The 15007-nt window shown below is 34.4% G+C and overlaps 2 protein-coding genes across 2 annotated transcripts; both read left to right on the top strand.

The window, feature by feature from the left end:
- The first annotated feature begins 744 nt into the window (after positions 1-744).
- LOC120146662 lies at positions 745-1263 on the top strand. The gene has a single exon (XM_039160168.1). It carries the CDS (start codon positions 745-747, stop codon positions 1261-1263), a length of 519 nt encoding a protein of 172 aa, XP_039016099.1.
- A 4724-nt stretch (positions 1264-5987) lies between these two features.
- On the top strand, positions 5988-13352 carry LOC120146661 (E3 ubiquitin-protein ligase RHF2A-like; the record flags this gene model as incomplete). Its single annotated transcript, XM_039160167.1, has 8 exons — positions 5988-6238; positions 6346-6486; positions 6614-6660; positions 6849-6911; positions 7000-7108; positions 12401-12756; positions 12897-13004; positions 13097-13352. Coding segments are annotated over exons 2-8 (1071 nt in total), but the record flags the coding sequence as incomplete, so codon positions are not given.
- Between the last annotated feature and the right edge of the window lie 1655 nt (positions 13353-15007).

The raw sequence follows: 15007 nt of genomic DNA, 5'->3' as shown, positions 1-15007 counted from the left end.
CATCATCACCTTAACAACCACTTCATTTGTTTCTAATCCATCACTTTTCACCTGAAAGTTTAAAAAAAAAACAGAAATGGACACTCCCCCATGGGTCGTTTAACACGGTTCTTTCATATTTATCGTCCTTTGGCTGCATATTTGACTGTTGTTTGATTCTTAAAACTCCTGTCCAAAAATATTAAATATATCATCTAAGATAAGAGTTCCTGTGTGAAATGCTACTCACAAGACAGCTTTCATTTATTCTTCTTCCACGGAACTCAACTCGAATTAGTTATCTTTCTTCTTCCCAGATTTTCTAGCTTTGGTTTTCCCTAACTAAAGCTGTTGATTCTTGGGGGGTTCGTGCTGTCTAAACCCACTTCGGCTGCTGCCCTGATCGTGATTTTTTAAAGAAAATAAAGGTTCATTTTTTGTTTCCCATTTTTCCAAGTTTCAGATTGTTCTGTTTCTTCAAACAGGAGAAGAAGAGATTTGAATCAAATCTTCTTTTTTTTTCGGCTTCTTTTGAGTTTGCTGAGACTCGAGAATCACAAGGTTGAAGCCCGAGAAAGAAGTTGTTTCTTTCTCCCCATCGTTTTATCATTATTTCAACCGACCTTTTTTTATATATAAAAAATTCATTTTTCATTTTGTTCTTGTTTTTAGAATTCGACGGTTCCGTTGTTGCCAAAAGGAAAACAAAAAACCGTGACCGAAACTGTTCACAGCAGACGATTCCTTCTTTTTCACTATCATTTAATGTCTCGACAGATCATTTTTAGGACCCCAACGTCCGTCCAACGGCAGCAACCCTTGCTGCAAAGCCGTTCTTCTTCCAATTCCACCCGCTCCTCCGGTGTCGACAGCGGCAGAACCAGGAACGGTGCCAAGTTCGGGGAGTTTTGTGGGGGTATGACAGCCGAGTGTGCTGCTATCTGTTGCTGTTGTCCTTGTACCATAGCAAACATTCTAGTTTTAGCATTTTACAAGGTTCCCGTAGGACTATGTCTCCGCGCTCTCCGCCTGAAACGGCGGCGTAAGTTGCAGAAAAAAGGGTTGCTTCAGCCGAATAACCGGGAACATTGTGGGCTTGCTGGTAATAGCGAGTTGCAGATTTGTATGGAGGATGTTTTCCCGGAGGTGAAGGCGTGTGAAGAAACAGAGAAAGCTGTGGTGGAACTGGAAAAAGAGATGTGGCAAAGATTCTATGGCACTGGATTTTGGAGAAGTCCCTCTCAGAGAGAAGGAGAGTCGCCCAGAATAAATAAACAACCGTGAGAAGAAAACAAACAATTCCATGTTTGCTGCAATTGGGTGTATATAAATTTATATTTCTTATATATTGGGATGTTGATTGATCTGAGAATGAATGAAGTTGAATTTAAGTTTGCACATGACGATTCTCGGAACAGATTAGCTTGGGGTTACGAATTTTTAGGTGTAGCGAAAATTGGGAGATAGTAACATCCAACGTTATAGTAATTTAGACAAGAATAAATGATGGGATATCCCATTTGGAGGACATTGGGGACCCTCATGAATCATTGTGGAATTGTGACCTTCCGGGGACTTCTTCTTGTCCCACCTTCCCATGACTTACCAAAATATTATGTTTTTACATCATATTTTCACCAAAGATTTGGGGTTTTAATATCTTATATTATTTAAATGTATACCGTTTCGAGAATTTAGATATAATCTTTTAAATACATATTTATTAAAAAATCATTAAATTGTATCAGTGGTTAAAGATAATATTATTTTTCTTAGAATATTAAGTTCAATCAGTTGTGTTTACGAGCGTGCGTTGTCAACAATTAAAAAATATTATTAATATATATTATATTGCAATCACCCTAAGACTATTAAAAAAATATACAAACAAATATGTATTTATTGGAACCCATCAAGTGATCTCAATGGTTAAAGGAATAAATGTTCTTCCTATAGGTTATGGGGTTCAAGCAGTTACATCTCTTTGTGTGTATTAACAACGATTAAGAAAGATTCTGAATAACACTATCTTGTTATCAATGTAAGACTAATAAAAAATATATTTATTGAGTGATTGAACATACTAATAATACACACACATCATCGTCGCCCGACTTGTGCTCCTGTAATTACGTGTTTCCGTTACACATTGTATGCGATTATTCTTTTTTTTAGAAAAAACCGTATAATTTATTCATATTTGTTGCTCTTCTATTTTATTTTTAATTTTTCATTTCAGTCCAATATTTAAAGTTATGATGACTTTTGTCACATCAACCGAAGAAGTTTTTTACAAAACGTAAATTCCGATACACCAACAAAATGTGTTTTCTCTAAAACATGGATCTGTTTACTTGACATAAAATGGCATCAATTTAAAAATTAATCGATTTTAGATGTAAGAATGAGAAATAATTTTTAATGGGTATATTTGGATAAAAAAATCAATTTTAACACATATATAAATACTAAAAATATATTGAAAAATTTAGATGTGAAACAAAGGTAATAAACATTTACCATAATTGTCAAAGTGGATTGGTGTGCCTGAAATCCATATACGCCAATTCTTACTTACTTGCCCAAGTGTAAATGGAGTACTTTTTTAACCTTTAAATGTTGGGTAAACTACATTTAGTCTCTAAGCTATAGAGGTGGTTATGTTTTAACAATTGAACTGTAAATTTTGTCAATTAGGTCATTAAATTATAAAAATGATTTCAATCAAACTATTATTAAATGTTAACAAAAATACCAATGAGACAGTTAATCAAATATGTATAATTACGTATTTCTATTAACATTTATATAATTTTGTTTATTTTTCATGTTAGTATTTATGTTGATGGTTAAACGATCAATGGTTTGATTGAGATTGTTTTTAATAGTTTAGTAATTTAATTGAAAAAATTCATAGTTTAATTTTCAAAAATAAAACTACCCCATAATTTGGTGATTATAGAAGTAGTTTGCCCTTATATATTTAAACGTAAATGAAAAATGTCAAAATTCAATGTATATTCAACCCATTAAGTGACATCAGTGATTAAAAAGAGTGTTGTTCTCTCTTGAAGTCTTTAGTTCGAATAACTGTCTGTATAAGGTGTGTACATTATCAATGATTAAGAAATATTATGAACAAATATAATATATGCATTGAATAACTTTTGTTTCGCCTTTATCGAAGAAAATTAATTAAAGCTCAAAGTTTATCATTATTTATGTACTAAAGCTTAAACTTTATGAAATAAAAATAAGGGAATTTAGATTAAAAAGAAAAGAAGATTGAGTTGTTATAGTCTACAAAAATAAAATAAAAGGTTAAGAGTACCGGCATAAAAAACTAATAAAGAATAATGCATAACATAATAAGACCAGGGTCTATTTATAGGCCTCTAAAAAATCCTAAAAAGAAAATCCTATTATATTTTCATTGATGCTAAATACATAAATTAAAAGATTTTTTTTAAATTAATAAGAAGATCCTAAATTATTTTAAATAAATAAAAGAAAGTCTAAAGTTGAATTTAATTATAAATAATCAATAAAATAATTGAAAATTCGTAATAAATTTAAAAATCTCGTATTGAACCTGTATTTATTTTTCTTCACGAGTTGTCTTCGCTAAAATATGCATATATTAAGTTCTTGATGTCTGATTGAGACGTTTTAAAATGTGTTGGAAAGCTAATTGAATGTCGGTCTTGTTTCAAGAGACATCTTGACTTGGAAATACCCGAATCCCATGTAGAAATTTGTTACAGCTCGACTGATATTTTGTACCTCAAAATCATCTTAAATAAAATGTTTGAGCCTTAAAAATGGTAGGAAGGACGAAAATTGGATATTACAACCTTTAGTCTTTCTTCTTTTGCTCTCCATTCATAAATATTCTTTTTATGGCTGTTTGGGCCTAATTCGTATCTGATTAGGTCTGAACCTGACCAAACGATTCCAATTACATAACCATATCGGTTCATAGACCTCATAGATCAACTCACACGCGTTGACTCAAAAAGTTGGAGTGTTACAAAGATTGTTTAGTATACCTCTCGGTTGTAATAGTAAACTTTTTAGCTCACGAGGTTGGTGTGACATATAATTATAAAGTGATAAGTACATGTATCTATGTGGTTCAAGTAGGAAATTGTCGGATTATATGAACATGACATATATAATAAGCAAATAATTATATGTAATTTATTATCATAAAAAGATTAGTCTCATATTAGAGTAATCTAATACATAAAAAGGTTAGTCCATATTAGAGTAATCTAATACTACAGTAATCTAATACGGTTAAAGTTAATTGGACTTCGGTAATTAAAGGTTAGATATCCAAATAACTAATTTCTGACTGATGATGGGATGATTAGAAATTAATGTGCTTTATTATGATTATGTTTTTTTAAATTACACGAGTTAACTTTTATATTTGTTCTAATTTATGTATTTTCTAATTTATTGGGCTCATCCCTACTAAACATCTTAGATACATTTCAATGTATTGATTTAACACTTCAGTTTGGTCGTCAGTCTGAAGATGATATGCTAAACTCGTAATTCTGTCCTATGTATATTTGGCAAGGGTAGAGAATTTTATGAGATGACCCACTACAACCAATGCGGCTTCATTATCATTTGACTTTGGCAAACCAATAAAGAAGTTAAGAGATGTATCTTGGAATACCTTATTCAAAATGGTAGAGGTTGCAGTAGACCTACGAGTGATAAACCATCATTTTTAATTTTCTGACATATTTAGCATTCGCTAACCAACATCTTTACATCATTCTTCACGCCCATCCAATAGAAATTCATGGATATTCGTTGAAACATATGTAAAACCCTTGCATGTCCCCCAATGATTGACCTATAAAATTCCATTAAGAGCACTGAGACTTTTATCGAATGAACCAAGTGTTCTTGCCCACTCTCTCTCTATATAACTAGGGTTTTTGTTATTGTCAACTCTCTCTCTCTCTCTCTATATATAAGATCCACTTACATAATGTAATTTTTTTTAGATTTATGCAGATTTAAAATCATTAGAGTGAAAATAAACGGTTGAGATTAACTCATTGTTTTTTCAAGTGAAAGTCTTCATAATGTTACTTTTAGCCGTCTATTTTCACTCATCTAATGATTCTAAATCTATGTAAAAACTAACAGGTTTTATATCGAGTAATTGGATCATATCACACAAAAACACATATCTGGATATGATCCTTTTGGATTATGTAAAACTCTTTTAATTTTACACATGTTTAAGAGCGTTAGATGAGTAAAAATAAATGGATGAGATTAACATTAGGACATGAGAAGATATTCAATGAAAAACAAAGAGCTAATCTCACTCATCTATTTTCACTCATTCAACGTCCCTAAATCTTTATAAAATTAAAAGAATTTAACGTAGTGTTAATGAATCTTAACCTATATATATATATATATAGCTAAGATTTAGGGTTTGATGTACTTCAGAAATTTCTTTTGTATTTGTCACTAACATAATGAAATTTCACTCATATGTATAATATTTTTCACATAAATATGTGTATTCTTATTTTATGAGCTTATTTTTAACTCGTTATTCAAAACAATTACAGATTCAAATTACATTAATTCAATTAAAAAATTAAATAAAATTATCATTTTAATTACAATAATGAAGCAAAATTAAAGATCTTTTTAATTTTTTGTTTTAAATTAGTTAACACCTTGCTTGAACTTTCTAATCAACCATGGAATTGAGATGACTAATAGAAACCCGTTATGCATGAGTCATAGTGAAACTATAGAACGTCTCTTTAAAAAGTTTTATTGTTAATACCCAAAAAATAAAAAAAATTGATAATAATGAACTAAATAGATGGTTCTTAACAGATGGTTAAAAATACGTGTTAACTGAAGTCTATTGTTAATATGTTTACGTTAATCAGTTCCATCTAAATTTTGGTGAAGGAGATAATATGTTTCATAAATGAAGAACAATAATGATGTATAAAGGTAATGGTGGTCGTGGCTTTTCTTTTCCTATTTTTTCTCTCCCTCTTCATTTTCTTCCTATTTTGTCATTTGGTAATCAGTTTTTCCCTCTAAATTCTGTAGGGTTCCCGCTTGTTCTTAATGGATCCTTTTGGTTAAATAAATAGAAGAGGAAAGAAAATTCAGAAGCCTCAATTTCTCGTCTTTTCCGGGCATATCCTTGATTCCTTAACTCATCTCTCAAGAGTTTCCAAAATTCCTTTTTTTGGAGGTAAACCCATGACTGTGTGTGTATTTTCAATATGTGTTTATGGATTTTTATCTTTTATTTTATTTTAAGAACCAAAATTTCTGGGTTATATATATATATATATGAAGGTTCTGAGGATGGAGGAGACACAGAAGCTGGACAGTCGTATGACATCGGCTGCAGCTTTTGTCGAAGGGGGAATCCAGGATGCCAGTGATGATTCTTGTAGCATATGCCTCGACGAGTTTTGTTCGAGTGATCCTTCCACGGTAATACCTAAATCATAAATTCAGTTTTATTAATCCTTTTCTTGGTAATGGGGATTTTACTTGCTATTTTCTTTTAAGTTTCTGTGTGAATGCCTCATTTTGAAGTCTTTGCTATTATTGCTTGCAGGTGACAAATTGTAAGCATGAGTTCCACCTCCAATGCATTCTTGAATGGTACATATCTTGTAAAACTCAAAATTACTGTCTTTTTTCAATATATTATTCCAGTTCATGTTCATGAATTTAATATTATTACCCCTATATTGGCTGTCTGATGAGTTTGCTAAGACATTATTCATGTTCATTCCTTGTTCCATGTTTTATATACTATTTCCTTTGATAAACAAGTTTGTTATTTGTAGGTGCCAGAGAAGCTCACAATGTCCCATGTGTTGGCGAGCCATTAACTTGAAGGACTCTGCAAGGTTTTACATTGATTAAAGCACTTTTTCATTTTCCTTTGAAAATTTTCTCATCATAAAATCTATGGAATAAGCTAATAATGGTTTACAGTCAAGAAATGCTTCAAGCAGTAGAAAGGGAAAGGATCGTTCGGGTTACTGCACCAAGAAATACCGCCATATTTCACCATCCCACCCTTGGTGATTTTGAGTTGCAACATGTATGCTGCCTCCTGTTGGATCATAAACTTGATCCATTATGGGAGCCTAAACCCAAACCCAAACTAAATTGATGTCATTACTTACATCATTTAATTAAAGATGTCATTGCTTACATCATTTAATTAATGATGTCATTGCTTACATCAATTTAATTAGGTGAGAGTTAGATATTTGTTGAATTTGTAATGGTTTAAATTAGTTTATTTGTGTGGTGTAGGATTGTTCTTGAGTAGTATAAATACCCCTTCCCATTTTAGTTTTAAGCATCAAGAAAAATTAAGAGCCTCTAAGTGAGTGAAGAAGCAAAGTCTTATAAGAGTGAGTTGTAGTTCTTGTTTTTGAGTGAGAATACTCTTGTAATATTTGTTTGAGTTTCAATAAAAGTTGTTTGTGTGAGTGTTTTATTTCCAACAAAGTGGCATCAGAGAGAGTTGGAAAGATCGAAGGTCTCGACGAGAGGAATACGACGCCGCCAGAATTTTCTCAATCTGAGTTCTGACGCACCGCCACGCACCGCCGGAAGACTGCTGCCAGAAAATCGAGTTGACTCACCGAGTTGAGCCGATTCAGCCGAGTTGGAGCTCTTGACCGAGTTGTCCAAGTCCCTCCAAAGTTTTTTTTCATCGTTCCGGATTCATCCGTGCAATCGGATTTTACAAAATCTCATTATATTGAGAGATATGGCAAATGGTATGGCACCATTCCAAGTTCCGACACTCAACAACAACAACTACGACAATTGGAGTATCAAAATGAAGGCACTTCTTGGATCACAAGATGTGTGGGATATCATAGAGAAAGGCTATAATGAGCATGCGGATGATGATGTTTTTGCTACTCTTACACCAGATCAAAAGACAACTTTGAAGGATTCAAGAAAGAGAGACAAGAAAGCTCTCTACCTAATCTATCAAGCATTAGATGATGATGGTTTGAAAAGATTTCAAGTGCAAGCTCTAGCAAGGAAGCGTGGGAGAAGCTGCAAACCTCTTACAAAGGATCCGAGCAAGTGAAGAAGGTTCGTCTCCAAACATTAAGAGGTGAATTCGAATCCTTAAACATGAAAGCATCTGAGTCTATTTCAGATTATTTCTCAAGAGTAGTAGCTGTTTCTAATCAATTAAAAAGAAATGGTGAAAAGTTAGACGATGTGAGGATAATAGAGAAGATACTCCGTTCGTTGGATCCCAAATTTGAGCACATCGTCGTGACGATTGAAGAAACTAAAGACTTGGAAGAAATGAAGATCGAACAGCTCCAAGGATCATTGCAAGCATACGAAGAGAAGCATAAAAAGAAGCATGAGTTTACTGAGCAACTCCTCAAGCTGCAACTCAAGGATATGCATGAGAGCCAACGCAATGATAGAAACCAACGTGGCCAAGGCAGAGGTAGAGGCCATGGACGAGGTGGAAGTCGAGGTCGTGGACGAGGCTGGAATTACAACAATAACAATTCCAACAACAACTATGAGAAAGGAGAAAGCTCAACACGAGGCCGTGGAAGAATTAATCCAAACTCAAAGTATGACAAATCTCAAATTCGATGTTATAATTGTCAAAAATTTGGGCATTATGCTTCAGAATGTAGAGCTCCCAACAACAAAATTGAGGAGAAGGCCAATTACGTGGAGGAAAAGACAGATGGCAAAGAAACTCTTCTTCTAGCACGAAAGGAAACTGATGGTGGCCAAGCAAATTCCTGGTATCTTGACAGTGGTGCAAGCAATCACATGTGTGGAAGGAAAGACATGTTTGTGGAGCTAGACGAGTCAGTAAGTGGAAATGTTTCGTTTGGAGATGATTCCACAATAGCAGTGAAAGGGAGAGGTAACATTCTTATCCGTTTGAAAGATGGGAGACATCAATTTATTTCAAATGTCTACTATGTGCCCAATATGAAAAGTAACATTTTAAGTTTAGGGCAACTGGTAGAGAAAGGTTATGATATTCATATGAATAATTATAATCTTTCTATAAAAGATGATAAGAATAACTTCATTGCTAAAGTGCCGATGTCAAAGAATAGAATGTTCTTGATCAACATACAAAATGATGTTCCAAAGTGCCTGAAAGCTTGCTACAAAGATGCATCATGGCTTTGGCATCTTCGATTTGGGCATCTCAATTTTGGAGGTCTAGAGCTATTATCTAAGAAGGAGATGGTGAAAGGACTACCTCACATCAACCATCCTGACCAACTCTGTGAAGGGTGTCTAGTCGGGAAACAATTCAGGAAAAGCTTTCCAAAGGAGTCAGAGACAAGAGCTAAGAAGCCACTTGAGCTCATCCATACCGATGTGTGTGGACCGATCAAGCCAAGCTCTCTCGGTAACAATAACTATTTTCTTCTCTTCATTGATGATTTTTCAAGAAAAACCTGGGTATATTTCTTGAAACAGAAGTCAGAAGTTTTTGAAGTCTTTAAGAAGTTCAAAGCAGCAGTGGAGAGAGAAAGCGGTAGAAAGATCAAAGCCATGAGATCCGATCGAGGTGGAGAATTTACTTCCAAGGAGTTTCAAGAGTTCTGTGAAGCAAATGGAATTCGTCGACCAATGACAGTTCCTAGATCCCCCCAGCAAAATGGTGTGGCAGAAAGAAAGAATAGAACAATCCTCGACATGGCACGAAGCATGCTCAAAAGCAAGAAACTACCCAAAGAATTTTGGGCGGAAGCAATATCGTGTGCAGTCTACTTGTCAAATCGATCTCCAACAAGAAGTGTATGGGGAAAGACACCGCAAGAGGCATGGAGTGGAAGAAAGCCTGGCATTTCCCACTTGAGAACCTTTGGAAGTATAGCCCATGTTCACGTACCAGACGAGAGAAGAACGAAGCTTGATGATAAAAGCGAGAGTTTTATCTTCATCGGCTATGATGCTAATTCGAAGGGTTACAAGTTGTACAATCCAGACAATAAGAAGTTTGTGATTAGTCGAGATGTGGTCTTCAACGAAGAAGGAGAATGGGATTTTAACTCTCATACAGATGACTTCAATTTCTTTCCTCAGTTTGAAGAAGATGAGCAGACAATGAGGGAGCAACTAGATGAATCTCAACAAGAGCTTGCAACTCCACCCACTTCACCAACATCAACCACTCAAGGAGACTCATCACCTTCATCATCGTCAAGTGGGAGTCAAAGTGAAAGAGTTGTGCAACGCACAAGAAGCCTTAGAGATCTCTATGAGGTAACTGAACGACAAGATAATCTTACATTATTTTGTCTGTTTGCCGATTGTGAACCAGTGAGCTTTCAAGAAGCGGTACAAGAAAAGAAATGGAGAGATGCGATGGACGAAGAAATCAAGGCCATTGAGAAGAATGACACATGGGAACTTACCTCACTTCCCAAGGGACATAAGGCGATAGGTGTCAAATGGGTGTACAAAACAAAGCAAAACGCCAAAGGAGAGATTGAAAGGCACAAGGCGAGGCTAGTTGCTAAAGGCTATAGTCAAAAGGCTGGAATTGACTATGATGAGGTATTTGCTCCTGTTGCTCGATTGGAGACTATCAGACTAATCATTTCTTTGGCAGCTCAAAACAAGTGGAAGATACAACAGATGGATGTAAAGTCCGCCTTCCTAAATGGAGTTCTTGAAGAGGAACTTTACATTCAGCAACCATCAGGCTATGAAGTCAAAGGGCATGAAGACAAGGTGTTGAAGTTGAAGAAGGCTCTTTACGGGCTAAAACAAGCACCAAGGGCATGGAATAGCCGAATCGACAAGTACTTCCAAGAGAATGGCTTCAACAAATGTCCCTACGAGCATGCTCTATATATCAAGATCAAAGATGAAGATATTTTGATCGTGTGCCTCTACGTGGATGATTTGATCTTCACTGGAAGCAACCCAAGCATGTTTAATGAATTCAAGGATGTGATGATGAAAGAATTCGAGATGACAGACATGGGGCTCATGGCGTACTACCTTGGCATTGAAGTTAAGCAACAAAATGATGGAATTTTCATTTCACAGGAAAGCTATGCAAAGGAGATACTGAAGAAGTTCAAGATGGAGAACTGTAAGCCAATAAGCACACCGGCAGAATACGGGATCAAGATGACCAAACATGAAGAAGGCGAAAGTGTAGATCCAACATTCTTCAAAAGTTTGGTAGGAAGTCTACGCTATCTAACTTGCACGAGACCCGATATTCTTCACGCAGTTGGATTGGTTAGTCGCTACATGGAATCCCCAACAACCACCCATTTTAAAGCCGCAAAGAGAATTCTTCGCTATCTGAAAGGTACAATTGACTTTGGCTTGTTCTATTCAGTTTCTAATGATTACAAGCTTGTTGGATATAGCGACAGTGATTGGGGTGGAGACATAGATAATCGAAGGAGCACTACTGGATTCGTATTTTTCATGGGAGATATTGCATTCACATGGATGTCAAAGAAACAACCGATTGTCACATTATCCACTTGTGAAGCGGAATATGTTGCTGCTACCTCATGTGTTTGTCATGCAATTTGGCTTAGAAATCTATTGAAGGAGATTGGTTTGATACAAGAAGAGCCTACCAAGGTTTGTGTCGACAACAAGTCAGCCATTGCCTTAGCAAAGAATCCAGTATTCCATGATCGAAGCAAGCACATTGATATTCGCTACCACTATATAAGGGAGTGTGTTGCAAGAAAAGATGTGGAAGTTGAATATGTGAAGTCACAATATCAAGTTGCTGATATTTTTACCAAGCCACTGACCAGCGAAGACTTCTTAAGATTAAGGAACCTACTAGGGGTCACGAGATCAAGTTTAAGGGAGGGTGTTGGATCATAAACTTGATCCATTATGGGAGCCTAAACCCAAACCCAAACTAAATTGATGTCATTACTTACATCATTTAATTAAAGATGTCATTGCTTACATCATTTAATTAATGATGTCATTGCTTACATCAATTTAATTAGGTGAGAGTTAGATATTTGTTGAATTTGTAATGGTTTAAATTAGTTTATTTGTGTGGTGTAGGATTGTTCTTGAGTAGTATAAATACCCCTTCCCATTTTAGTTTTAAGCATCAAGAAAAATTAAGAGCCTCTAAGTGAGTGAAGAAGCAAAGTCTTATAAGAGTGAGTTGTAGTTCTTGTTTTTGAGTGAGAATACTCTTGTAATATTTGTTTGAGTTTCAATAAAAGTTGTTTGTGTGAGTGTTTTATTTCCAACACCTCCAAGTGCTTATAACAATAACATTTTTACTATTATTTGGCGATTAATACGTTACGACATCCGTCCATCTTTTAAATACAACTTACACAATTTTTGCGTTGTAATGCAGTTGCCGGTTGGTGTAAATGACCCTGAACTTGAAGAGCGTATAATTCAGCACTTTGCTGCTGCAATGGGAAGGACCCACCGCACTAGTAGGAGGGAGGGCCAGAGAAGATCATCTACTAATGGTCGTTCACACTTATTGGTGTTTTCTCATCCCACTGCACAGCAATCTGGTTCTGGATCGTCAACTCAGACTCAGATAGCAAGGGAATCTGAAGCACCTGCAGTTACTGTGGCTAGGCCATCTAGTCCGCTACCATCTCGAGAAGAGATGCCTCCATTTCCTTCTGGACAGAATACATCAGCCTCTGGAACTACTGCCAGTCCAGTGAATAGACGAGCATTTTCCTTTAATAATAGGTATTTATGACTTCTTTTGTCATGCATTTGAATATTACATTGTATATATCTCTAGTATTTACCTTTGTTTGCAGAAGCACTTCTAGTGATTTTGTAATGGTGCATGTATTATCTAGTTGATTATTTGTCTTTGTTTATAGAAGCACTTCTGGTGATAATTCATTTACAAATACAGAGGGAGCAGGACCGTTAGAATTTCAGTCATTTTCGGAGTCTCTAAAATCAAAACTTAATGCAGTGTCCTTGAGGTATGGTTGAAAATCTTTAGGGGTATGAAACTAGACAATGCATATTTTTCGAGTTTGTTATTAATTTATTGTTAAAACTTTCCGAATCGAAGATATAAGGAGTCAATTTCTAAGAGTACAAGAGGCTTGAAGGAGAGGTTGTTCTCACGTAGCTCTTCTATGTCTGATATTGGGAATGAAGTTCTTCGAGAAGTAAGCGCAGGAATTGCTAGTGTATCTCGTATGATGGAGCGACTTGAGATCAATGGGAACAACAGAGAAAACCAAGCTTCTGCGTCACGTCATTCGGCTGAATCTTCTGTTACGGAGCAAGGCAACCAGCATAATACAGGGAGGAACACAGATCTTCCCTTCACGACCTCCGCACGCCACTAGTTCTCTTTCTATTTGATACATGAAGTGTTATTTCTGCAAATTGAGTCTATCCTCAGCTTTTCATCTTTGTAGGTGCGTTTTTCTGGTTAATTTGCATTTGTCATCTACTCTTTATATTATTATTTAGACATAGCCTCCCGCAAAGTAGAACAAGTATCTGACTTGCTTCCGCCATACCTCTTTCAATCCAGCGGATCTGCATAACATGAATTTTGAAGAATTTTCTTCATTGACCAGCAACCTTGCGTCTTTCCCACGTTTTTTTATTAGCGTTTCGATCCTTTGTCTCGGTTTTCAGGTGCCCAATCCATGTTTCTCCAGAGATGACAAGCTGAGGAAAGATGGTTTGCATTTCTGTCCAGTGGATTAACATTTTTTTTATAATGGACAAAGATTCGTGGGGGTTGTGGCCTGAATCTCAATAAATAAAAGAGGATGTATGAGAAGGAATATATATATATATATATATATATATATATATATATATATATATATATATATATATATATATATAAAATTTTATACGGTCTTATGTATATGAATTAGTTCAATCTATGTATTCTAATTATGATGATTGACGGAAAATAGAACATCCTTGAAATAATTTGCTAAAATGCCATCTTTAAAAAAAAAAAAAAATTTGTATTGTGTTTGGCTTCTTTTTTTTGGTATTTATCATGTAAATATACACGAACAATATGCTGCAAATATATTTTCTGCTTGCATTATCAAATGGCCAAAACACAAAGTACAATGGAAAACCTGACTCGTTCTAAATGGATGCCTGGTTGGCTTCTGTCTTGTAATACACGCGGTAGGGACATGGTTTCTAGGCTTGTAAATAAACTTTTTTCTAAAATGCCATTCCAGTTTTAACAAACAATTTTATTTAGTTTTAATATAAACACTGATCCTAATTAATATTTTAAATATTTTTCATTACAAATAATTACTTGATGTTACCACCGTTAAATTTATCTATAAGAATTGCGTGACACTCGAATCATTCAGTTCACAAAATATAAGATAAAATATTATTATTAGGACGTAATATTATTTGACATAATAAATTGTTTGGATTGTTTGATAATAATGTAAGATTATAATGTTTGGTTGGATGAAATAAAATATTAATAATATATATTTTATCAAATACCATTGAGATATATTTTTCTAACAAGTTTAATTCTCAATATTAAAGTGAAAAATATTTTCTATGTATTTATATAAAAGTCCATAGAAAATATTTTTTATTTCTAATATATATTATAATTTTTTATATAAATAATTTAATATATATATTTAATTTTTTATTTATCTAAAAGTACATAAACATAAATATATCAATATAAGTATATGATTATTATTAGGTATCAGGATATTAAAAGTTATATATATTTACATAATTTTTTTAGATATCAGGATATTAAAAGTTGTACTTATTCAGAGTCCATTAATACATGAATAGAAAATGATATAAACATACATGTGATAACGTTAATAGTGTCACATTCTTCTTGGATCTTTACTGCATACTGTTTGGATGCTACCCTGGTTTTTGGCATGGCTGAATATCTAGCAGTTCTTCGATTCTGCTACCTTAACGCAACACTACATTCTCCTCTAAA

This window comes from Hibiscus syriacus, unplaced genomic scaffold (assembly GCF_006381635.1).
Source record: "Hibiscus syriacus cultivar Baekdansim isolate YM2019G1 unplaced genomic scaffold, ASM638163v2 tig00110930_pilon, whole genome shotgun sequence".
Classification (NCBI taxonomy): Eukaryota; Viridiplantae; Streptophyta; class Magnoliopsida; order Malvales; family Malvaceae; genus Hibiscus; species Hibiscus syriacus.
Note: the sequence above shows the minus strand (reverse complement) of the source record. Positions and strands in the feature narration are given on the sequence as shown.

Coding starts and splice junctions, on each gene's coding strand:
- LOC120146662 (XM_039160168.1), top strand. CDS start 745: ATGTCTCGACAGATCATTTTTAGGACCCCAACGTCCGTCCAACGGCAG.